Source organism: Pyrgilauda ruficollis, unplaced genomic scaffold (assembly GCF_017590135.1).
Source record: "Pyrgilauda ruficollis isolate IOZ18807 unplaced genomic scaffold, ASM1759013v1 scaffold25, whole genome shotgun sequence".
Lineage (NCBI taxonomy): Eukaryota > Metazoa > Chordata > Aves > Passeriformes > Passeridae > Pyrgilauda > Pyrgilauda ruficollis.
In genome coordinates this window covers 11224332-11251375 of record NW_024523822.1, presented here as the reverse complement: position 1 = coordinate 11251375, position 27044 = coordinate 11224332, and the positions used below count along the sequence as shown (strand labels likewise).

Sequence of the window (27044 nt, the reverse complement as noted above, 5' to 3'; positions counted from 1 at the left end):
CAATTCAAGACACATTCAGTCAGCTTTACATCATCAGTAGGGAGCACAAGGTTTTGGAGCTGCTGGCTGAAGACCCAGAAAGCTCTGTGCTGACAGCAGAAAGAGTGTAGGCTGTAAATGCTGCTCATCCTGGAGTTACTACATTATGAGTAGATTTTTATGGTCAAACTTCTGCCATCTCTATTTCTGCTTATTGCTCTCTGTCCATCTTGCTATATACCAGAGCTGGAAAAAGTTCTGCTCAGTCCACCAGCTATTGTTCAGAAAAAAACAACCAATAAAACAAACAGCATCACATTGGCTAAGACTCTTATTTCAGCACATATAAACATATTTTGTGACCTTTCCAAGGCCCTGTTTCTATAGCATTTAAATATATTACTAATTCTAAATATGAGAAAATTGCAGCTTCCAGTAAGTCAACCAAGACTGCGGAAATGCAGCATAAATTACAGCATAACTCCTGACTCCCAACATAAAAAGCATAATATTTCCAGTATGTTACAAGAATATTTTTACACAGGCTCATCTTTTCATTCAGCTGGGCTTCAGACAAGACTGCTTGTTGCCCTAGAATGAGTACAAGGATAAAAGTTCAAAGCTTCAGGACACATTACAGAATAGCCAAGATACAGCATTAATACTCTCAATTCACAAGCATTGTTACATAAAATTGTCCAAAATTACAGCACATAGCTGCAGAATCACAAAAGAGCTTAGGTTTGAGGGGACCTTTAGCACTTACCTGCCCTAAAGCCTTGCTCAAGGCAAAGTCAGCTTTGAAGACAGGACTGACTCTGAAGTCAGGACGAGACAGAGCCTTGTCCAGTCAACTCTTGTGTGGCTCCAAGGAAGGACATGGCCAGCAGGTCAAGACAAGTCATTATTTCCTCAACTCAGCACCCATGAGACAGCACCAAAGTATTGGGCCCAGCACTTTGGGCTCCCCAGAGAGAAAGACATTGACAGACTAGAGCCGGAAGAACTGGTTTCTACATACAGAAGCAACAGTATCAGATAAAACCAGTACCAATTTTTGGCCAATCTAGTAGAGACAGTTGTCTTTTTTTGTCATGGGAAAATATTGCTTCTTAAGGTTCTAAGAAATGATTGTATAATTTAATATATAAATTATAAATATATTATTTTATATTAAATTTTTATAGATTCATATATATTCTATATATCAATTTTATATTTTTATTAAAGCATATAATTTATATAAATTATTATATAAATTATATAATTGAATTATTATTTTTGTTATAATCTTACATATAATGTCCATATAATAAACATATTGATTTCTTAATTTATAAATAAACTAATTTAATATATAAATTAACTAATTGATACTAAATTATTTAATGATTCCTTAGAAACTTATGAAGCAATTTAATTATATGATCAACATAAATTATATTATTAATTTATATTTAAAATAAAAATATTTTATTTGCCATTTCTGACAGTCAGTTTCTGGTTGCCCCATTTCATTTTTTTTTTCTCTAGTAAGTTTATTTTCCAAACAAAGACAGTGTACTTTAACCTGATGCTTCTAAATAAGCACACGTCTTGTCTTTCATATTTAATTTTACTCCCAAGTCTTCACAAATTTGTATATTTGGAGATTCCCAGATTCAGTTTTGAAGGACATGAATTTCTTTGAAAAAAATCTTCAACATACAATTTGCTTCAGTGTCACAGCGCCCTTTCAAATATCAGAGAATTCTTACCATTAATAACTTGCACATATCCCAGGGGGATCTTTGTAGACATTACAGGAAACAAATTAGCCTTAAGCAATGTCCTTGTGAACCGTACTGCATACCACATTTTTATTAATTTCTGTACAGCTTCAAATGTTTGCTTCATGGCATGTGTAATAAACTTGCAAAAGTACCTGCTTCTTTCTCCACACGCTAACACTCACTCACAGAACCCAACAGCTGAATGTATAAATAAACATCAGTTATTATGGTTTCCAGAGAGTCAACACAAAATACGTCCCCATTTGGAATATTTTTTAAGACCCACTGAGAATAGAAAAACAATAGCGCAGCGCTAAAAATATCCACAAATGGTCAGTGACAGCGCCGCCACAGCTCCCCCACGTGGGTCAGGATGGCCGAGCGGTCTAAGGCGCTGCGTTCAGGTCGCAGTCTCCCCTGGAGGCGTGGGTTCGAATCCCACTTCTGACAACGTTGTTTTTCGTGGCTGAGGATTTTGACTGTGCTCACTTTGGAAAAAGAAAGGCTGAGGGAAGGCTCCATCGGCCTCCACAGCTTCCTCAGGAGAAAAAGGAGGGGGAGGTACTTCTCATATCGTCTTGGTATCCACCGACAGGAAGTGCGGGAATGGTTCAAAGCTGTGTCAGGAGGGGTTCAGACCGGAAAATAAGAAGCGTTTCTTTACTGAGAAGGCAACAAAATCCGGATCAGGCTTCGAGGGAGGTCAATGCCCCAAGCCTGTCAATGTTTTAGAGGCTTTTGGACAATCCACTTAGAAACTTGCCTTAACATTTGGTCAATCCTGAACTGGTCAGGCAGTTGATCACTGCAGGTCCCTGCCAACTAAACTTGCTATTCTATTCTGTTCTATTCTAAGATTTTAGAATGGTGTCCTAAATTAAAATGGAAAATCTAGTTGTTTCAGCCTAAAGCAGGGAGCAGGTCATAGTGCAATCCCCATAATCTGGTGGGGTTTTGCTTGCTCTCCACCAGCACAGCTGCAGCAGCCCTCCCTCCACCTTCCCTGCGCTCGCTGTGACATTGGATGCCAGGCCAGGCACCTCACCCTGCAGTGACAACTGGCACTGCCCCACGATGGGCTTCTGCTCCTTTAGGGAGTGGCACCCACCTGCCACACAATCCCCTGCAGCGTTCTGGCACTTGCTTAAGCGGCAGGAGAAGGGGAATGAGAAAAGGAGAGCACACAGAGGAGAAGGCAAAACCTCCCTCTCTCCCTCTTTTGCCAGAGGTGAGCAGTTATTTTGGCTCTAGATGTTTTCTAAAACTACAGCTTTCCACCTCAGTGCTAGATGTTTTTTTCTTACTTTTAACTTGCTCTCTAAAAGACTCTGGATTTTGCTTTGTATTCTTGATTTTTTTTAAATTTAAAAACTTCTCAAAAGCAGATATGAATCAGTAAACTAATTAAATTTTCATGTTATACATTTAGAGTTAAATACACATTAGGTGAAATTCTAGAATACAAAGTATTTCTGAGAAATAAGACCACAAACAGCAGTCACAAGAACATTCTTCCCATGAATGAACACAAGGATTTTTAGTTAATGTCAAATATCCAGCACTGCAAGCCCTCAGCAGGCATACAATAATGACCACTGAAAACACATAACACTAGATCATTATCAATGAGCAGCTAAAATAGGTGAATCAATGAATTATCCCAGTGGAAGAAACAAACAGGTAGTGTTTTAATTATGTGATCATAAACTCTGACAAAGGTAACTAATTCCTTCCATCTGCAAATGCTACTAAGCAGTCCTTGAGTAGAGTGCTACCTGCACAAAATACTTCTCTACCACACTTTGTGTACATTGAGTACTGAGGATATATATCTGTTTTTTCTCCAGGACTTAACCCAAGGGGTGGTGTTAATTCATCCATTCTTACTAGGCAAGCAGCACTACAGGCTGTCAACATATACAGGGATGCTTTCATCTCCTGAACTGTTAAAAGTTGTTTAATTCCACATTCCTGACAGCAATTCTACCAGTACTGGAATTATGGAAGCAGCACATTTGCCTGCTATGAACACTCAGCAAGTCCAGCGTGTCTGGATCTGCCAAACACAACAAAATCAACAGGCAGCCACCTAAAGCCACCTAAAGCAGTAACCCTGAACTCTGAAGCTGCAGGACTGTCTGGTCTTCCTGTGGGATCCATTTTGGACAAAACCTGAAATCAAAATCATCAAGTCCCACCAACACAATTTACAAAAGTAGTATCTACCTTATAGAGGCATCAAATCAATATTATTAGAAGTAATTAGATCTAAACTAAGAGTGTAGACTCTTCCTAAAGTTTAAAGAAAAAAGGTATATATATATGTATATATAGATATACAGATAAACCATTAAATAATTAAATAATAATTAAAGAAGATAAACAGCAAATTTGAGGTTTTGAACCTCCTTAGCTTCATTTCAATTACAATATGAATACTGAGATCATATAAATCAGCCCAGGTGTATCTACAGTATGAGATGGTTCAAGCATCCTAGAAAACTACAAATGAGAAGACCATTAAATAATTACGCATTCAAATACCTATTCAGGACTGTAGCCCTTTAGTACAATCCCTTCCTGGCCCTGCTTTAATCCCTACTGAGAGTCTTGCATGGCAGGGCAGAGAGAGAGAACTGCAAAGGGCTCTGGCCACCATTCAAGATAAGAAGAGCCCCAATTCTAGTGGCATTTCACAAGTTACTTCAGTGGTGCTAGGATTCATCCCATGATGCAAATCTTCTGTGAAACAGCAGCAACATTACAGATGCACAGAGCCACAGGATAAAAACTGTGCAGCCTAGATCTCTTCATAGTTTGTAGTTAAAAGCATTTCCCTTCTAGTAACACATTGCAATGGGTAAATTATATATGCAGATAAGATTTAATTTGGATTTCCAATATAATTACAAAATAAAATATAATAGTCTTCCAAGCCAACTCTTCCATAATTACAGACTGTAAGAATGAACAAAACTAAAGAGAGATCAAGATGGAGGGTTAAATCCTAGGCCATCATAAACAACAGAGACCACAGGGCTTCATTAGGAAACTTGTATAAAGTTCAATTCCTTTTCTCAAGCAGATCGTTTCTCCTGAATTAAAGGCTTGAACAGAACCGAATAATCTGTCAAATTCTTCACTAATGTTATGTATGTAACAGTCACTTTTACAAATATGCACCAAATTTCAGCAAAACACACAGAAACTTACAGAACTGACAGAAATTAATTCTGTGGAGACAAGTCTCTTCCTACAAATTTGCTTTCAGAAACTTTCACAAGATGGACTAGACAGAATCTAGAGAGGCATTTGAGGGGAAGAAACATTCACTTAAAAAAAAATCTGATTATCAGCATGTATGCTTAGTATTTCATAATCACATACAGATATCTGCACTCTTTTATATACAGGCTCTTTAGTGAGGCTCTTCACATGAATATGTACAGCACTGCAGTCAATTTAAAACTAAAATAATCATATTAGCTAGATAAGATCTTCAGACTTAAACAACTTTCATTATTAAAGGAAGCACATGATCAGTTTTTTGTGAGATAGAACCCGCATATATCTTATCCATTGCTAGTCACAAGGATTGAGACCAAACTCGCAACATTTGCATGTGCTGGGAATATTTCCTGTGAGAAAATGTCACAAGGTGAGAAGTACAGAAAAATGAAGAGCTCAGAATTTTTTTCTCTCTATGGCATGGTGCACAAGGCAGTGTTTCTGGTAAATAAGATACAGAGAATGACAAATCTTTCCCTTTTTCTCTCTATGGACTATACATTTTTTCTAACAAATGTATTTCAGAGTGCCAAAGCAAACAGGAGGTAAAAGCCACAGAAAGCTGTTGTGCTTTACCAAAGGTCAGTTTGCTTTAAGGAAGCCTCTATTAAATACAACCTTTAAATTAATGAGGAATAAGGATTCCCTTGCAGCTCCAGCCAGAGCTGTACATGTGAGCAGAGCCCTTATTGACCACAAGGGGAAAGAAGAGAGGCAGACCCCACACTCTGTGTGAAATCCCCTTGAAGGGGTTTCAGGGAAATAGATAATTTTATGGGCAAGCTGGGACTCCACCATTACCACTACTGCACCATCCTGCATGTGAGGATATTACCACATAGAACTTATTCCTTCAGATAAAATTTTTTCTCACAACAAACAAACAGTTATCAGCAACTTTCCTCATCCTGATTTTATGATTGTTGCCCATGTACTAGGGGAGAATACAGCACAGAAGAGACCATCTCATATGCTCATCACAAAGCCCAACAGATACCCAGATCTAATCTGACCTTGCCACTCAGCATGAGTCACTGAGTGACTGAAATAGATGGAAACTACTTCCAGTATTTCTCTCCTGACACCAAAGCCACTTTGAAAAGATTTAGATGAAGTACAGACAAGTATCTGCTAAGTATGTGGACACTGAGGGAGTTTTGAGACATCTCATTACTTCTACTGCTCATTAGTGGATAGGACAGTATATTTCCAACACTTTGTGGTTTTCAAAGGTTTTTTTTAAAACCAAAGTAAAAGGAATAATCAGGATACCACAGCTCACCTGTTCCCTTTGTCATTGAAGCAAGCCTACACTGACAGTTCAAAGCATGTCTGAATTTGCGTTTATCTTTGCGAGAAACAATCCATTACCAGTCGCTAATGATCTTTTTTTTTGCCCCAATGAAAGGAATCTACCTGGGGTTCCATGCTGTTCACAATTATTAAAACATGAAAATTGGACTAACTCTGTTAGGGACATTGATGGTTAACTCTGATGTTAATTAAATGTCAGCTTTATGAAAACTGGAACCAATTCAGACAATGCAAGTCAATCACAGTACTAAAGATGATGCATGCAGCAGCTCATGTCCCAGGACAAGCGTCCTGGATCTCTACTGGCATAACTCATACTGCAGAGGGGCAAGTCCAAAGGGCAGTTTTGACGTGAGGAAACAGACTTGCCTGGAAAGTGAAAGTAACACAGAGCTGTTTCTGATAGCATAGAGATCCTTGCTACAGCAGAGGCAAAAATCTACCTGCCACAAGCTATGCTTGCATCTGGATCTCCTACACACAGACACGCTCAGAATATGGGGCAGCTTGTTATTCTTTCTGCTGCTAGTGCTCTTCATAAAATTATTGGATAAAACAGTATTTTTGGTAGGCATGCCTGTCCTTAAGCCAGTCTTGCTCCATTTGCAAAAGCCACATTCCCCTTTCAAAGACAATGCTGTCTTTTTACTGTCAGCCAAACCACTAGTTGTTTGCTGCTAGAAGTAGTAGCCCTTATCGCAGAGTGCACTCAGGTTTAACTGGAATTAACTTATTTTCCTGTTCCTTCAGTGCTAGTGCCAGTTCTAGGCCAGACTTTGGCAGCTCCCACTCTCCACAGCACAGCATTAGCTGGATGGTCACCATTGCTGCTGCACAGCTACACACACAGACTACTCACCAAAGCACCCAGGATCTTCAAAGTCTCCTCAAAGAGGAGGGCCCCCCAGCCTTACATCATAGAACTGATAAGAAAACAAAACCTCATGCAAAATCTCAGTGTCAGGACTCTTCCTGGGCTGCCCTGCCTGGATCACAGGCGTAGCTGATTGCCTCCTCTCCTAAATAATCTGTCCTCCATAGTTAGACTTGCTCCTTATCTGCCCAATATCCTCTTGACACATGCAAGGACATCCATGCTGGAACAGACCAATGGTCAGCCCAGATCAGCATCCTCTGGGATAGTGGCCAAGACCGGCCCTGAGACACAAATCAATACAAACAATGGTGATCAGCAGGACAAACAGTAGGACAAAGCCTCATTGCTTCCAGAAATTTGGGGCTCAGAGATTTCTTATTGTAGAGGTATTTCTTTGTTTCATACCCTGCAAGGAGGTTGCTGGGGCTGGTGGGGCCTCTTGGGATCCTCCCCACCCAGAGCCAGCTCAGCTGCAGCAGATTGCTTGGGGCCAAAGCCAGTTTTGATTGTCTGCCAGGACAGAGACCACACAATTTTGTGACAAACTCTTTCAGTGTTTAACCACCTTCCCATTAAAAAAAAAAAAGGGGGTTGGACATTTTCTGAAAGTATTAGCATTCACATGCTGCTGCAAAACATTCCAGAGCCTACCTCTGCACTGCCTGAGGAACTGCATGCAAGCCAGTGTATGGGCAAGGGCAATGTTCCTCATGTCTTATAAAGGCTTTAAGACCACAGCATTCATTACTTTAATTGGAATACTCTAAGATACATAATTTTTCTGGTTTCTGGATTTTCCCTATGTTGTTAATAAGGATTCCTGTCTTTGTCATGAGCTGTGGAAGCATCTAGCATTGCTCCATAATACCCAGGGAAACATGATAATTTGTTTACAACTTGCTTATCATAATAAATGCCAAAATATTTCTCATCTCTCACAGTAATAAAAGTCAGGCAAAATGCAATTATTTGCCACAAGATAAATAACCTTTTAATGCTATCTTCAATTCTTGGAACTACTCTCATTGCTTTTTTGCTCTTCCTGTGCATCTGTTGTATTTATTTCTCCCCTTGCCAGGAGACTCCCCATCTACCATATACATTTGAAAGAAGTATACAGGCTAAGAAGGAAGCTTTACATATTTCAGTCTTCAGACTCACATTTTCATAGCAGGAACAAAGACATTAGAATAGAATTATAGAAAGGTTTGGGTTGGAAGGGTTATCTAATTCCAGTACCTGTGCCATGGGCAGGGACACTTCCTGCTAGACCAGGGTGCCTCAAAGCTCCATTCGGCCTGGTCTTGAACACTTCTAGTCACCCACAACTTCTCTGGGCAACCTGGTCCATGGTTTCAGCATCTTCACAGTAAGGAATTTCTTCCTTATATTTAATCTAAACCTACTCCCTGGCAGTTTAAATGCATTACCTCTTGTTCACATGTCCTTGTAAGAAGTCCCTCCCCAGCCCTTCCACAGCCCCTCTCTTGGTGCTGAAAGGTGCTATGAGGTCACCCTGGAGCCTTCTTTTCCAGGCTGAACAGCCCCCAGTTCTCTCAGCCTGATATCACAGGAGAGGTGTTTCAGCCTTCTGACCATCTTTGCTTCGCTTCTGTGGACTTGTTCCAACAGGTTCATTTCCTTCTTGTGTTGGGGACCCCAGGGCTGGACACAGAATTCCAGGTGGGATTCACAAGAGCAGAGCTAAGGAGCAGAATCTTCTCCACTGCCCTGCTGCCCACACTGCTTTTGATGCAGCCCAGGACATGTTTGGCTTTCTGGGCTGTGAACACACATTGTCAGCACATCCTAAGCTATTGATTCACGCCCTCTAACAGATATCAGGGTGATGGAGGCCCCCCATGAGAGCCAGGGCTTGTAAGAATATGAGGCTGCTCCTCTCTATCTGCAGAGGGCCTCATCCACTAGGTTTTCCTGGTTGGGTGGCCTGTAGCAGATCCTATAATGTTACCTGTCCCTGCCCTCCCTTTAGTCCTGACCCATAAGCCATTGATCGGCTCTTCATCAATCCCAGAGCTCCATGTGCAGCTGGTCACTGATAAAAAGGGTGATGCCCCTCTTCATCTTCCCTTCCTGTCCTTCCTACAGAGCATGTATCCTTCCATTCCAACACTCCAGTCCCAGGAGTCATCCCGTCACATCTCTGTGATATTTGGAAATCAGACATAGAATTCTGTATTCAGAAAATAACCTTGTCCATGTTAAGAAACAAACAAAAAAACCTGAGGCTTTGGGAATGGGGGAAGCTTCCATCAGACAGTACAGTTCACAGGAGAACATTCATTTAAACTAAGATGTCATATAGAGAGGAACAAAAGAGCTCACCATGACAAGGCTTAACTGTTGTTCTTTCACCGTGGTTATTTAGTGCAAAGAATAACTCATAGCTACATTAGAGATGGAAGATCAAACAGGGACAAAAGTTAAGACTGTGTGGTGATCCCTAGCTCCTCACAGAGTTTGTTGCAGAGTTTCGGACTAGGTGTTGAGAAAACTCCATTTCTTCTGGAAAAAGCAATTAATGAGCAATCAAGCAGGTTTCTATCTTGGTTGAAAGATGGATAAAAGCGTGGAAAGCTTTCCGTATTAAGGCCTTAAAAAGATTATATGGGATTAAGGCAAATACAATATGACACAACGAGCCCTGTACAAAAAAAAGGGTTGTCCACTTTGAGGTTTGCTGTAATGTAGCTAGAACAATAAATTATATACCAAACATTATCCAAAATAAATCATGGATCATATCTAGTGGTAAATGCATTATCTCTGCTCCTTAAGACTTCTCTTTTTCATAAAAAGCAATCCCTCTAGACAGTCTGAAGAGAACTGAGTGCACTTTTTTCCTGTAACTGTGAGAATGAGGAAATAGGGCTAAAATTCCCATGTGATAAGTTCAATTTCAACAGCTAGAATTTTAATATGGCTACCTAGTTATAAAATATTTGCTATAAAAATTTTACTTGTATTAATGAATTTTTGGATGTTTGCAAGATTAGAAACTGCTATAGAAAGGATTCAAAAATACTGTTTCCAGGCAAACCAGTTTCCATTGTTCTTCTCATAGCTACAACTAGGAAGCTTAATAAAATCCAGCATATCAGATTAGTTTTACAACCTCTACTCCTCTAACTTGTACTACCATGACATCTTACAACAAGTATGGGGCAAATGGGTTAGATCTACAGAATAATGTTATAGTCTTCCCTTCAGACTGATTTTTTGTCCTTTCCTATAATTTTAAGAAAATATTTTCCAATTAATTGAAAGCCATTTAGTGCTCCCACCAAATTACTCCTCAGTGACTCTGAAGCAGATACACTTTCTTCTTACCAAATGCCTTTGATTTCTTCTCTGCACACACAGACATGCACTTAATTAAAACTTTCCATTGAAGTGGCATTAGTTAGGCACACAAGGCATACCAAGTTGCTCTTAGGCTTCCTGCCAGAAAGTCAGCAGTGCTGATGCTTTCCTTCATGTACTTTAAAGTGTCCGCAAAACAGGCAATTTATGGCCACATAAATAAGGAGGCAACAGCCCATGACCACTATCTGCAGCAATACAGCACAGACACAGACGGTGAGTTGGGCCCATTCCCTGGGACTGATTCATGTTGCTGAATACAGAATCAGAATACACTTTAGCAAAGTGTCTTGTGTAACACCATAATAAAATACATCACCAGTATGAGTGTTTAAAAAGGTATCAGGGTGCAGCATAAAAAAAATCCCATTAACAAAGCATGGGACTTGTGCAGATATCTATTATTCACCATGCTGAAAATTTAACCTGGGGATTTTATACACATACAAGCTGGATGCAGACATATCACATTGTGAAATGAGATCTGGTTTTTATCAGGATATTGGGATTTTTGTTAAGAAATAAAAAACAGGATTGCCTTTCGCTCTGATACAGTGTTGTCCTTGTGGGCAGGGATTTTAAAAAGCATCTAAAAAAGGGGAGACATCTGAGAATTCATGTAATTGCCAGAAACGTCTGAAAAAGTCTGTAAGACACAGCAACTGTTTTCATTATATAGTTCCAGTTCTGCTTCAGAAGACTTCAGAGATGTATCTGGCAAGCTAACCCTGAGAGAAAATGTATTTCTGACCACCAGCGCAGCCATTCTTCCATATGAAAATGCAGCAGAGGTTGGATGATGCCACTTAGCTCTGTTAGGTGCTGATTGTCATGTGTGCTTTTCACATTGAAGTTGGAATTAAACAAGGGTGGTTTCAATTTGAGAGTAAGTTTCATATATAGCAGCAATAATAATTCTCTAATCTACAGACTTAATTTCCTGAAAATCAGAGAAATGTTACTAAGCTATTTTTGCAGCCAGAATCCAGCAGGAGCAGCTCTGCTAAGACTAGATATATACCACTAACAGGAGATATCTGCAGGGCACTGAGGCCCAAGCTCAGCATGAAATCTGAGCATGAGGAAAAGTTCATCCTTGCCTGGGAAATTTCTTCATGCTTTCCTGTGCCTGAAGAATTGACTGAATTGGGGCATGAGTACCTTCAACTGAATTCATCATTCAGCAAGGCTGACCTTCAGTTTATATCTTGGCATATTTTTCCTCCAAATGCACTTTTTAAAAAGAAAAACAAAACATTTTCCTCATCCTGCATACTCTTGCTAAAGACTATTATTAGAAAATTCATGTGAAATCCTGATTTCTAGAATAGAAGCAAAAGAATTCCACTGATTATGGAAAGGCAGCAATTTGCTCTTCTGCATGAACTTGAACAGGGTGTAACAGGAAACACATCCCTGTAAAGTAAAAAGCCAAGCCACACACAGAGTATATCTTAAGGTCTTGCTCAGAAATTCTCTGTCTCCTGAATCTTCTAAAGCATAAGGGATCTGGAACCACATGAAGAAAGGTGTCTGCAGTTTTGCTCACACATTTATTGCTTGAGGTCAACTGAGAAACAAATAAACACTTTTCATTCCGCTGCAAAGAAAACAAACTAACAAAAACCAATCCTGTTACTAAGATGTTAGGTCCTTTTTGCATTTTCAAATGCCAGCCTTTGAAATCTTCTTCCTTTTGAAGAAGGAACTTGTGGTATTAAAGGTTAGAGCTGAAGTGCAAGTGTAATCCTGTCATTAAATAATCTGCAGGCAATGATCAGGCACTTCTACAGAAACTTCAAGATACAGCAAATAAACACAATTAGGATAATTAAATACTTCTGAGTATTAGACCTACAGCATGAAGTTGGTGTAGAAATAGAGACAACTTTAACAAAATATACATGCCAAGTTATGTGGTTATCTCATGTAAATGCCTTTAAAAGGCTCTACATAAGACAGAGTAGAGCCTTATTGTAAAATAGAATTCTGTAAAAAAAAAATTGAGAGCATATTAACAATTAAGAAAAAATTAAACAGACTTAATTTTCTTTTACATTTTCATTTCTTAAAACATCCAATATATTCAGGTATTGATTGACTTTTTTTAATTAGGGATGTAGTTGCTTAAAGCAAATTTTTAAAAGCTGTTCACGACTGTGTAAAAAGTTTTTGTGACTTTTATTTGTATGTGTAGAAAGTAAAATTTTTATTGGATGGATACTTAAGCTAAAAATATGTATTTTCTATCTTGTGTTAGATATACAATCATTCTATTGGAGCTTAGGCTTCAGCATATGAACTCTGATTGGGGCTTTTACATTGTACTGGATTGGACTGGGATGCAGTTAATTTTCTTCACAGCAGACCATATGGTGGTGTGTTTTGAATTTGTGATTAAAAAACTGTTGGTGACACATCAGTGTTTTGGCTACTGCTTACACAGTGTCAAGTTCTGCTCTGTTCCCCACTCTGTACCCCTGTCTGTGTCTGTTACACACTGTGCTGCCCATGTACATCTGTATTCTAGACTGCATCTGTTCTGGTTGAATAAAATCCCAGTGTCACAGCTGCCTTATCATTTTACATTAGTCAGCCTGCAGATCCCTAAGCAATGAAACAGTGCAAGAAATTAAAAGTCTATATTTTCGAGCCAGTAGTGAACTTGAAAAGAATCCATGTCATTAGATATTATTTTGCAGTTCACTACCATAACAAAGTTCAGCAATAAAAAAGTTAATTCTGTAACAGAGAAGGAGACACACAGTATGTTATAGCTTCATTCAAGGAGTGTCACTTCCAATTAAAAAGCAAAAGAAAGGGGATGGTGACCACCAAAATTAGGGTGAAACCAGATAATTATTTTTGCACACTTACAAATCCCAAAGAAAAAACTTTGGCATATGGTCCTAGTGTTAAGTAATGGACAGGGCTTTGTGGGCATCCATAGGCCATGCTTTAAAACCTGGCAGGGGTATCAGAACAAACACAGCAATAGTCCAGGTCTAATGCAATTAAAACCATGAAATTTAGAAACCCTGTGTAAAGATGGTCTCCCTGCAACTATAAGAAAAGAAGAAATTAGGCTTATATTATCTTGAAAATAATCTTGAAAACACTACAGTCTGTTCATATCAGGAATTTATAACATAAATAAACATTATTTCCTTAACTTTCTAATCAAAATCAGATATGAGAAAGTCAGTAATTGTCAGTGACTAAAAAGCTGATGTGTCTTTCCAAATCTCATCATCCTCCTATAGCAATCATACTATTTGTCATGCTTAACTATTATCTAAGTTTATAAACATGGCAATATGATTAGACACTGGAAGAGAGGTTTGTTTTCTATTTATCACAAGACTCAAATTGCTGCTGACAGACCTGGCCTAAGAAAATTGACTGTAGCTTTCCAGGATGGCTGATTGGAATACAATTTGGAAAGAAAACTATTTGCCTCCAGAAACAAATGCTGTGTAATGAAACTCTTGGACCACTGGCCAAGACTGACCTGGCCAACCATCACAAAGCACCAAACCAGCCATCAGCACCCAGCAGAAGCTACCAGCTGCACTGGCCACAGCGCCTCAGGCTGGAATCACACCCTATAAATAAAATGCTCTCCATAAAGAAGAGTACAGTTAAAATGCTGAGCTCATATCAGGGCAATCAGAGTCCCTAGAAATCAGAGTCCTTTTGTCCTATTTTCTTTCTTTCTTTCTTTCTTTCTTTCTTTCTTTCTTTCTTTCTTTCTTTCTTTCTTTCTTTCTTTCTTTCTTTCCTTTCTTTCCTTTCTTTCCTTTCTTTTCTTTTCTCCAAAATAGTTTTTGTTAAACCTGGTAACACTAGCCCTCAACAGCCTAAATGCTGGCAGCAGATCACACAAGAGCCTCTCTTAGCTGTATGGACCTTCCTGAGGTTCAAACCAAAGGAGGAGGAGAAGGAGGCACCATACTTATTGCAGGAAACAGACAGAGTTGGATATGGCAGCTAATTTCTAACTACCCAGGGGGACTAGTGGACCCTCAGGACTAGTGGACTTACAGGACCAGTGTGGTATTCTCTGCAAGACCAACTAAAACATATACTATGTGCAAGGCTCTTAACAAAGGGACAAGTGGCTGCAGCTCCAGGAACGGAGCACTATCACACACACACACAAGGAAATGTCCTTGTACTCCTCACATCCTCCTTCTCACAATTGCTTCCTTCAATCTGCTAAACTCATTTAGGGACCAAATGGCTTGGCTCTGAGGGCTGGATTTGTCACTTAGGCTATCTTTTGAAGCACTCCAATCTAGGCTAGAGAAGGAAAAGAAAACTGAGCATGCCAAACTGGAGAAATACTCTCCAGTTGCACAGACAGTTTAAATGAGCTATACAACATGAGGTTTCCAAACTGCAGAACAGAAATAACTGCAGGCAAGATAACTGCATGATAACAGTGGATGGTTGACACCCAGACCTTCTATCTTGGCTCTCATATATTACTATATACTAAAATCTTAAATCTAAGTTTTTTCACTCTGTGAGATCACACGTCTAATTAATTACACACCCATAATCCCAGTGTTATTAATCAATTTTGGAAGCCTTCTCTACAGTCTTAGGTAAAATGCAGTGTTCTCTTGTGGGTCTGTGCCTTTCAGCACAGAAAGTTTAAAATTCTTAGTATCTAGGGTTCCAACAAGACCGACCTTGCAGATCCTGGGGAGGCACTGATTTGGGGTCTCTCTTTGCAGAGCATCTTCCGCACATAAGGTTGGTTCCCACAAAGTAAAAATCCCTTCCTTAAAGTTATTTAAATACTTTTGTGTTCCACATGAGGAGAATGGTATCAGCAATTGCTCTTGAAAGATGGCAGTAAGTATAAAACATGAATAATACAACACACAGGAACTCACTGGTATATGTACTGGCCTCTGCTGTTTCAATGCTGGTGTTTATTGCAGATTAAAGTAATTGGAGAAAAAATAGCACGATAGAGAAACAGATGAGAGGAGAATACAATAACAACACAGAGAACAACAGTTCAGCATTTAAAACCATGGGATCAGCTCTCAAATTAAACTGAAATTAAGAGGAATTCACCTCTTTGTTAGCTTTGTCAGTTCACATTAGCAACAATCTCTTATAAAGCAGCTGAGAAATATCTGCCTCACATACAAAGTTTGTCAAAGCTGTTGTGATTGGAGAGTCACTTTTACCATCCCATCCAACAGGGATTATCCACTAAAAATTAACTTTATATGCAAAATTAAGAGAATGTTATCAATGAAAAAGCAGTTGAGATACTATATACACCTGATAACTTTGTAAGATCTGATGACAGGAGATAACTCCATTTTTGAGTCAAAGTCATACAATTTCATGGAAAGTTTCATGGAGATAATAATTAGTAATGCATTATTAGAACTAATTAAAACCAAATTTTTCAAGAAAATAAACCTTAAGTTATCCTTTCCCCCAGAAAAATAGATTTGTTCTTCATTATATTTCCAAATTAATACAGTATTTCTTTTTAGGAAAATAACTAATGTATCAAAAAAAGATTTCAAAAACTCTCAACAGGAGCAGTTTATTTATAGGAGTTTACAGCCTTTAAAAATAATCAGTAGAACTTCAAGATTTTCTTGGTCACAATAAATAGTTGTCTATGAAAATTAAATCCAAAACATACTGCAATAGTTAGAGCAGAATATCTGACAATCACTGCCTAACTAAAACATGGTACCAATCTCAAGAATACCTGTAATTGTAATGTCCCAGTCTACACATAGAAGGCTGCTATTATGGAGGTCCACTGTGACTCTTTCCCTCCTTTTTTTTATTGCAAGTGATTCAGAACAGTCTGCATAAAGTGAGACACAGCAGAACACAGAACAGCAGAGAAAAAATGAGCTTCTGTTCCCCCAATGCACCTTTTTTTCATAAAACTTTGTTTGTTGGTAGGGAAGAGAATTTCACATGGTCTGTAATATTCTTTGTGAGGACTTGGCATTTGCACAGTAAACAAGATTAAATTTGTGAGGGAAAAGATAAAAAAATTAAATTTCAAGCCTACCAATCAAACAATTCTTAATTTTGCCATTGCTTTATAACACTAAGAAAAGATAAAGAGATGATCCTAGGAGGGAAAAATTGTTTAGGTCAGGCCATAGAGAGTTCATAAGGGCTTAAACTACACACTGGCAAAAATAACTAACCGGCCAAAATATAATGTGATGTAATAAATTATTTCACTTACTAGAATGTCTTTGATTTACTTGAGTGCTAATATTCTGCAGAGACCACTAATTGAAAGTAGAAATCCTCAAATGGGAAGTTTTTAATTGTTACTGAACCCTCTTCAGCAGTTATCTCATACTCACCACACTGACAAAACAACAGATTCTGTCCTTATCTAAAAAAACAAAGTTTTCTTTTACTGGACAGATACCCTAAAAATGTATTGCATTTGCATCTTGTATACGAGGTAGCAGTGTGGAGCTGGCTGCCAATCCACTTCAGGCAGACTCAAAACCCCCTGCTGAAGTCTCGGCCGTGTGAGCGGAGCACAGGAGGACGGGGAGCCCCCGGCAGCGCCCTGACTCCAGCAAGGCTGCAGCTCACACTGAAGCCTCATGCAACTCAAGCAGCAGCTTCAGAAAACCAAGCTGATTTTTCTTATCATCTGACTCATGCAGACATGCAAGATGCTTCTTCATGTGTGCCCCTTATAAAACCAAGCTGATTTTTCTTATCATTTGCCACCTCTGACTCATGCAGACATGCAAGATGCTTCTTCATGTGTGCCCCTTAAGGAAGGGCAAGGCAGCCCTCTTCGCAACAATTCAGAAGAGTGAGGTGTTTCTCCAGGGCAAACATTTCACTAGGCTGCCATGCAACTGGGGCACAAGTGCTGAAGCCTTTGACTAGCTTCTACTAAAAACCCAAAAGCCTGCCAACAAGCACGAAAAACATGGAGTTCACAATGAGGGGAATGGTTTGTAGTATCTTTGTTAGGCAGGGAGATCTCACTGCCCTGCAGGAGACCACAGGTGCAGTAGCTACAACCTGACCGGGTACCTCAGGGTGCCATGAGGGCTCCTGTGGCTGCAGGAGCTGGGGGGAAGCGGGGGCACATTGTCTGATGCCAGATAAAGAGTACCTGATGCTTATCAAAGACACAGGAAGTAGATTCCATGGACTCAAAACTGTCAATTTTTTGGAGACATTTAGGGTACGACATTGAATCACAGAGAGTAACAGATGGACACTACCTTATATCAGTACAGACTCCCTAAAATGACAGAAAAGAATCTATCTTACATTGTGCTTTGCTGTCTTCCATACTAGAAAGCAGGAGGGATGTCCTCCAGCACTAGTGCAGTGGCATTCTTACACATTATACATTTGGCATTCTTGCCTTGGGGATTCTATTTGCCATTTAGGCTACCTGGTCTGCATTCCTCCTACCTGACAAAGTAGACCAGAGCTTTACAGCAAAGAAAACCTAACCATTATAATAGAAAAAGTAACAGATCTAGCTGATGTGTTTTGCATAACAATATTTGTAGAAAATATAAAAATTTCAGATTAGTCACAACAGCCATACTATTTTGGTTTTTTGAGATGAAAAGTATAACAAAAATGGTAGAAACTGACCTCTTAGTGCCAAACATGATGGTGCGGGCTTGTTTCACATTTATGAATGCAGTGCTCTGCACAGGCTGCTTATATTGACCTAGATGAGAAGAAAAAGAGATATTTTTAAATCAAGAAACTCAGAACCTTGATTTTAATATCCTGAAAAATAAATACACATTATAAACGTCTTCAAGTGAAACTTCAGAGAATAGCTGGCAATTTTACAGAAATAAAAAGGTTAGCAAAAGTATGCAAAGGCTAAGAAACATGAGATAAAAGTTAAAAAAAACCCTAAGACTAAATCCTCCTAGTAGGGCTTAAACCTGACATTATTAGAGCAGTTACTCAACAAGAGTTAGGCATAATACTATATGATAGTACAACATCTAAAAGTCCTTGCTTCTTACAGTGAAATTCGTGTGCCCAAGCAAAATGCATGTGCTTTAAAGTAGCTAAACAGGTCTTTCTGAATTTCCAGTCTGAACAAAGCTATATAAATTTATATCTTAACTGTGTTTTGATGCTCAATTTTTTGAATGACTATCTCAGTAAATTAGTATTTTTTTCAGAAAGAAAACCTTATTATAAATAAGAAATTTCCTGGTGTGGGTCTACGTAACACAAGCCTCAGGAAATATCATTATTACTATTACTATTACCATTACTATTACAAAGAGAAATTCCAACTTTTACATTAAAATATGAGATTACAGAATATTAGAATAATTAGGTCAGGAGAAAGTGCCTAGTCCAGCCTTCAGCTCAAGGCAAGTATAATTGGATCATTTTGCTCAGGGGTGTGTCAGCCTGGGTCTTGAACATGCCCACAACCTCTTCTGGAAACCAGTTCTCGTACCTCATCACCACCATGGTAAAATTTTTTTTTCTAACAACTAACCAGACTTTTCCATATTATACCCTATATCTACTGCCTCTTATCATATACTCTTTTATATCATATATACTCTTATATATCATGTGTCTACTGCCCCTTATCATACCTCCAAGAAAAATCTAGCTCTGTCTCCTCTACACCCTTCACTCAGGTACTTGTTTACAGTACTAAGGTGGTCTCTTATCATCTCTTCTGACCCTGAGTTGATTCAGTTCTCTCAGCCTTCTCTTGAATGCCATTTGCTACAGTCCCCTGGCCGGCTCATTTGGTCTCCATAAGCTGACATCCTTCTCTTTCTGGGGAGCCCAAACTGGACATAGTGCTCCACAGTCAGTCTCACAAATACCAAGTGGAAGGCAAGGATCTTCCCCTGACCTGCTGGCTAAGCTTTTGCCCAAGCAGCCAAGGGAAACAGGTGACTTTCTTTGCTGTAAGGGCACACTGCTGGTTCCCATGTAAATTGCAGTTCACTGGGCCCCTCAGATCCCTTTCTGTACCCCTGCCTCCCAGGCATTTGATGAAATGTATCCAAGCCCATCCTTTTACACAAGGTTGTTCCACCCCACTGGCAAAACCTTGCACATGCTTTTGCTGAAGATTCCTGTAAGATTCCTGCCAGCTCATTTCTTCAGCCTGCACAGGACCCCCTCAATGGCAGCACTGCCCTCCAGCAGCTCCTTCCCCAGGCAAGGCAGTGCCTCACTCAGTGTGGGGGTCCCCAGGAGAGGCCCCTGGGGCTCTGCAGCCCCACACAGGCCAGTATCAGCCTCCCTTGTGACCCAAGTCAAGGGCTCCAACATGCAAAGGGCTTTAGCACCTGTCTGTGACAGGGAATGTGCCCTGTGGGGTGCTGAGGCCACCCCTGCACCCCCTCCACACTACTGTAGACAAGTGTGAGCAGAAATGCTGCGTGTCTCTGCTGTGCTGACTGCTGGGACAAGGTTGACACTGCTGCTCCCCGAGAGCTTCACCCTCCCAAAGCCTGATTCAGCCATTCCCAGGAGCAGCCAGAAGCAGCTCCCAGCAGAACTGAAAGCAGAGACTCAAAATGCTGCACAAACTGGGAAGAGCAACCATGACGAGAAGCCCAGGCAGTGCTCTGGATGTCCTGCATCCTCCCAGCTCCTCAAATCAAGCCACTTTTGCAACACCTGTTCACAGCACTCTGGTCCACCAGGGCCTAAGGAGCAGCTAAGTAGCATCTGGAAAGTGCAGGCATGTGCCAGCCCTGCCAGCCTGAAGCTTCTGCCACCAGATCCTTCCCACGAGAATGCAGCAGTTCCCAGCCCTGGTTCACCTCCCTTGTGATTGCCACTGCACTCACCCACTGCCCTCACAGGGCGTAGTATTGATGCTAGTGCAACCTTTCTGCCCTTCTCTCAAGTGTTCCGTGTAAAGCAAAAATAGCTGGCAAATTCAGACATTCTATCCTAGTTTAGTTGATTTGTTAAATGTAAATGTAATATCTAAACACAAAAGTTTTGTCCATCAGGAAGAAGCTGCGATTACATGATCTTGACTGACAGGAGAATTTTTGTCTACAAACTCCCTTCTAAATTTGTAAGATGCTCTGGGGGACTTCACGTCTCCATGTCAGATCAGATAAAATGACACCAGGTGAAATGGCCTGTTACTTCCAGATGAGGAAGCAGCATTTTCACAGCACTATATTTCATTATGGGTTGAGGCAATGACATTTTTGTCTCAATTTACCAGCTGCTCTTAAAGCATTTTCTTTTTTGGTTTGTGTAGGTTTTTTTTTTGTTTGTTTGTTTCAGTGTGTCTCCTCAACTTGTACAGCTGCAACGAGTGGAAGGGAACCTCCTTCTTCCTTTCCATGCCCTCTTGTTCCAGAATCACAGCCTTGCAGCTGGGCAAGAAGCACAAGTATCATCAGCCTGAAGTACATTTTCCTTCCCATGCAATTATTGTCGCTGCCACTTACTAAAACCAGTCCCTCTATACTGAGAGCATAACAAATGCCTGCTTCCAGTTATTTGTCTTGATTGGGAATTTCTGAAGGCTTTAAGTAGGCCAAGTGCCCACTCCAACTGAAAATCAATGGTTTTGGGGCATGTACACTCCCAGCATGTTCTGAGAAGTCACAGTCCAGTTCCCTGTTTGTGATTGTCAGGCTAACCAGAAGCTATGCCTGTACTGTCAGATATGCAGCTCAGAGATGAAACATGATGAGATTAAGGATTGCAACTCAGCCTCTGCCCCAGTGCACGTATTAATTGTCTCAAGCCGTTCAGACAATTGATTATACAACATGGAGCCTAAATGTGCAAATGTGCTAAGAGATCTGAGTCAGGCTTTCCATTTCACTTAGAAATAACAAAGTTCAAACTCAAGAATCCAATTTTCAGAGGTATTTAAGTTGTGACCTAGAAGTCCAGCTCCCATATTTAAAAATGGCACAGTTGCTTGTGATCCCGTGAGCATCAGTGGAACTTTGACATGGAAAATTTTAAGCCAAATTTATTCAATCATTTGATGATCTTTTCCATTTCCAGTAAATAACATAATTCACAAACATCTTACATTAGTAGGCAGGACTGCCTTTATGTTTGCAAGAACTTTAACTGAAGGGCTCTGATGCTTTCTGTCTCTTTTTGGATATAAATGAAAATGCTAAGGATTGATATAAGGTACTGAAGTTCTCAGGAAACAGGACTATTTGAGGGAAACCAACAGGTATAAAACTGATGAGTAGCTGAAGCAGGTTCCCTTCCCCTGAAGGTGAGTGGTGCAGAAGTTGGAAGAGGAAGGTGTCGTATACAGAATCAGTGAATTGTTTAGGTTGGAAAAACCCTTTAAGATCAAGCTCAACCATTAATGCAGCACTGCTCCCTATCTCAGCAGAAACTTTGCTGCTCTCATCAACTTCCTTTTCCTCCAGACACAACTACCCTTCCTGGGGAAAAAAAAGGAAAAAAAGGACTGATACAGTAACACAATATATTAAATGAAACACTAATTCAAGCTTTGGACTCTTTTTCCTTTGCACAGAAAGTTTTTGGTTTTGCACAGAAATGTTTCCCACAGCATTTCTCTGGCTTATTGAGGGTACCTGTGTCAACTGCTGCCTTTCAGCTGAATCTGCTCCCTCTTTGGTGGAAGGTACTGTCCTCAGGGCAAAGTGGCACAACAGCCTTGGAAAACCACCCTCACTTTCCTGTGAACAGTCACTTTGCATGGAAGCAGATGTGAAATATATATATATATATTTATCTGCTTGGACCTAAATTCTGAAAGCTATGACTTAACAGCAATAATGATTTCTAAAATGTCTTAAAGAGGCCACTAAAACTGGCACAAAATCTCAGCAAACCTTTTCATTTACACCAGATATATTTAAGTATAATTTACAGAGATTCACTCTGACTGCTTAAAGCCATGCAAATCTGAGCACAAGGATCAAGAATAAAAATATTTTCAGTTAAGAAACAATTGTATTATAGCAAAAAATATGGCAAATGATGTTCATACAGAATTACACAAGAGGATCTTTGTCAAAGGCCTGGAGAAGGCGATGGAATGCACAACCATCCAGTTTGCAGATGGCCTCAAATTAGGGGAGATCAGTTTATATGGTCATAATCACACAGACTCACACACAGAATCACTTGGTTGGAAGAGACCTTCAAGATCATCAAGGCCAACCCAGCCCTAACACCTCAACTAAACCATGGCACTGAGTGTCACATCCAGTCTGTTTTTAAATACATCCAGGGATGGCAACTCCACCACCTCCCCAGGCAGGGGGAGAACTTTAGTCCAGAAGTCTAAACTCCAGAAGTTCTAAAGTCCAGAACTTTATCACTCTTTCCATAAAAAACTTTTTCATAATATCCAATCTATATTTCCCTGGGTGCAGCTTAACAACAGGACAGGGCTGCCACCCAGGGAGCGTTGGACAGGCTAGAGGCATGACAGGGTTCTCATGAAATTCAGCAAGGACAGATACAAAGCCCTGTATTTGGGAAGGGAGAAACTCTTGCAATGGCATAGGCATGGCACTGCCTGGCTGGAAGGGCAGCAAACTGAGCATGAGTCAGCAGCGTGTTCAGGCAGAGAGACGGTAAACAGCATTCCAGACTTTATTAGCAGGAACCTGGCCAGCAGACAGAGGGGAGGGATCATACTGCTTTATTAAGACGTCATCAGACCCTTCCTGAAGTACTGCGTCCAGTTCTGCAGCCTGCCCTTGAAGCAAGAAGGACTCTGATAAACTGGAGCAAGTTCAGGTGAGCATTGAACCTCATGTCCTAGAGAGGTTCTGCAGCCTCGCTCATTCGAGTGTCTCAAAACTTATTTCAATAAAGCTCTGAACAACCTGGACTGACCTCACAGCTGACCTTGCTCTGGGCAGGAGGACGGGCTAGAATCCTTCAGAGGTCACTTCCAAATTGAGTTATCCTGTGATGCTACAAGTCTAGGTATAAAGAAGGGAAAACATAGAAGGGGATGTGAAACGATGGTTGAAGCTGAGATCATTAAAATATAATGCTGGAACAAATATATTTGGATATAGGATACAGGATAACAGATTGTTTTCTGCTTGAAGGAAACAGCAGGTGTAGCTTCTGTCACTAAATCCACACAATATATTCAGTGCAGTGTAGCTGTGCTCTATCACGCATTCCCTGTTAGATCATTCACCTCTGCCTGTAGGCAATTCAAGACAAACCCTAACTACTATAATAGGAAATAATTTCTTTGCATGATCTCTGTGGGCATGCTAAAGAAATGTATTGATTTTTAAATTGGAGAAAAAGACAGGAAAAAAAACCCCAACATTTGCCCTGGGTATTTAACCCTTCTTCACCTTTGTGGTAGCACATAAAGCTTCCTTTCCTAAGATTTCAGGATAAAGGGACATTTTTCTACATCTTTTAGATGGTCTTAAAATCGAAGTTCCTTGGAAATCTAAAATGGGGGAGATGGGGATAAGACTGCTAAAAACTGCTTGTCCTTCTCTAGGCACAATTGCTGAATTGCTGGTCCATCAATTATTCATTATTAATTAAGCAGTTGGTGTGGAGAAAACGGCATGAATACAGAAAAGACTCACAGGCAGTAGCCAGGACCGGTCAGGTTTTCATTATTTTTCTTTATTTACAAAGATTTATAAAGCTTGATAAAGTTTCTCCCACCCTCCCTTCTTTCCTGGCTCAACTTCACTCTTGACTTCTGTCCCCCCTCTCAGGCAGCACAGGAGGATGAGGAATAGGGGTTGTGGTCACCCCAAAATGCTTCATCTCAGCTGCTCCTGCTCCAGGGTGGGGTTCCTCCCACAGGAGCCAGCACTTCATGAACTGCTCCAAGGTGGGTCCTTTCCTAGGGTGACCTGTGATCCCTGCAGGGGACCCCTGCAGGTCCTGTGACCTGTGCCAGCAGACCTGTGCCAGCCTGGGCTCCTCTCCCTGGGCTGTCTGCGGGCTGCAGCCTCCTTCAGAGCTTGCATTGCTGTGCCAGGGCTCTCCACTGGCTGCTCCACCATGGCTCCCCATGGGCTGGGGAGGAGCAGCTTAATTTCTTCTGCTCTTCTCCACAGGCTGCGAGGAAACTCTGCTCAACACCCAGACCACCTCCTCCCCCTCCTTCTTCATCTTGGTGTTTACAAAGCTGTTCCTCTCTCTTTCCCCTCACTCCTCTCTCACAGCTGCCCCACAGCTTTTTTTACCCTTTCTTATAATTGTTATGACAGAGGCACCACCAGCATCACTGATGTGCTCAGCTTTGAGCAGCAGCAGGTTCACCTTGGAAAATCTGGAGCCAGCTCTGTGAGACATTGGGATGGCTCCTGATGTCATCTCAGGGAAGCCACCCCTGCAACTTCCCCACTACCTTGCCAGGTAAACCCAGTTTTACTTCTGTCTGATTACAAGGCATTTGAGAAAATGTATCAGATTTCCATATGCTGCAGACAAAATATAACACAGTTATATAATTTACAGCAGCAGAGGGAGGACTGCAGGGATCATAAGTAATTCCATATAAATAAAGATGTAGAGATAAGACAATTGCTGGGACCAAAGCTGATGAACTGCTCTTTTCTGTACTCTTCTGCTCTATTATGAAATGTAGTGGCACTGTAAGGTAATCCAGTATTTCACAAGCATTGTATTTTTTAACAGACAAACACCCTCTCTCCTCAGAATAAAAAAATGTCAGCTAAATGTGATCAGCAGCAGGGCACAGAACTGTACAGACCTGAGTCTCCAGTCAGCCAAACCAAGGTAGAAACTTCTGGAGGATAGAGAAATGAAGATAAGCTTTGGCTGTAATTATCTGAACTAATTCAAGAGACTAGAGTGAGTACAACTCAGATACATAAAAAAGAATATGTCAAGTACATGAATTTATTAGCTATTATTGTAAAAGCAGGCATAACGGGGGGAGGGGTGGGGGGGGTGGGTTGTACCAAATTACAGAAGCTAGAGACAACAATAGTAGTAGATTCATCTTAGGAATACATAGATTCTGTTCTTCAAATTTTGACTTTTAAATAATGCTATGATAATGATTTTCATTTTAGCTACAGCTCCAGTGGTAATTACTTATATCTAAATCAAAGATGTCACTTAACTATAGAGAAATAGTGATTTCAATATATCAATTTCTTATTAAATAGACACTCAAACACTTTCATTTTGTTTAGCTTGTTATTCAAAAAGAAGAGAATAAAAAGAATGACATTTATTCAATACAATGTGAAGAGTATTTGTGCTTAGTCACTAGCTGGTTGAAGATTATACCCCAAGATTTGATAATGCAGGTTTTCCTAACTGTATTAAATAAAGCTGTTCTCAGTTAATTTGCTAAGTCTCCCCTAATCAGCTGCCAAGTCCATCTATTTATTCCTATGTTACCAACACCAAAATATCCCTTTCATTCATAATCACTGTGGTTGTCTCACTGCCATTCACTTAATGACATTAATGGTTTATCTTTTGAAAGTCACAAATACAGAAATGACAACAAAAAATATTTACAGTACCTTATTTTCCTTTCACAAATTATATACATCCAGTTTTGCTGCTTTCTGCTTCTGCTCCTTTTGAAGATGAAAGCTGTACAGTGAAGTTCTCAGCTAGAATCAGATCCAAGAGTGCTGCTGCCTATAGACTCTGCCACTCTCAGACCAAAATTTTGGGCTAGATCTGTAGGAACTAGTAAAGAGGTCTTTTAGATCAAAGTTTACCCTTTCAATTTGGTAAATACCTAAAGTATTCCACTTCTTGGCACTATGCAGCTTTCACCCCCTCACGCACAGCTGTAGCTAAGGTGGATTTATCGTGACACAAAGGCTCATGTGTGACTGTGGCCTCTAAAGGCAATTTGTCACTAATTTCTCTCTCAGTACCGCCCTGAAAAACACTGGCTGAAGCCACAGTTCTAACTTTCCACTCCTAAAGATCAACAGACAAGTTCTACTGTTTTTCTTTTCAAGCAGAAGTTACAAAATTAACTCTCACAGAGGATACTATTCTTAGAAGACACGTTTATTTATTTTACAAAGGCAGCAAAAAATAGAGACAAAAAACCCCACCAGGAGTACCCCAAAACTGAAACCGTCCAAGGATATGCTCAGTGAAGAACATGCTCAACTTTTAAGGTTCTATTTGGTAGAACAAACAATAAGTGGATCACAAGAGTGTCAGAAATTTAATGAACACAGAAGAGTGCTAAATAGTTAAAAGTTATCAGGAGACTACTTATTGCTTAATCTTTGTCCAAAGCAAAATATGATGTACTTAAGCCATTTCTAATATATATTTGCCTAACTATAACCTGTTGTTAAAAACTTCAAAGGATGGAGATTGTACAATCTGAAATCCTTTCTGATTCTAAACATTAGATATTTGTTCCCTGTCACAGCTGCAGCTGACTTGTAGCT

General features: G+C 40.1%; 1 protein-coding gene, 1 long non-coding RNA gene and 1 other non-coding gene across 7 annotated transcripts in view; 2 read left to right on the top strand and 1 right to left on the bottom strand.

Annotated features, from left to right (window-relative positions):
- OXR1 (oxidation resistance 1) overlaps positions 1–27044 on the bottom strand; it is a 257574-nt gene that overhangs the window by 206084 nt on the left and 24446 nt on the right. For 2 of the 5 annotated variants that reach the window (XM_041470770.1, XM_041470775.1), the window contains exon 2: positions 18262–18340. In XM_041470770.1, the coding sequence (XP_041326704.1) occupies positions 18262–18278 (17 nt within the window). In that variant the 5' untranslated portion in view covers positions 18279–18340. Of the gene's footprint in view, positions 1–18261; positions 18341–27044 lie in introns of those variants that run through there. The other 3 variants (XM_041470768.1, XM_041470773.1, XM_041470771.1) reach the window with 2 other exon arrangements.
- Positions 2119–2201, top strand: TRNAL-CAG. Its single transcript has one exon. It is a non-coding gene; the product is annotated as a tRNA-Leu (tRNA).
- LOC121355388 lies at positions 23336–25467 on the top strand. Its single transcript, XR_005955414.1, has 3 exons — positions 23336–23388; positions 24852–24999; positions 25303–25467. It is a non-coding gene; the product is annotated as an uncharacterized LOC121355388 (long non-coding RNA).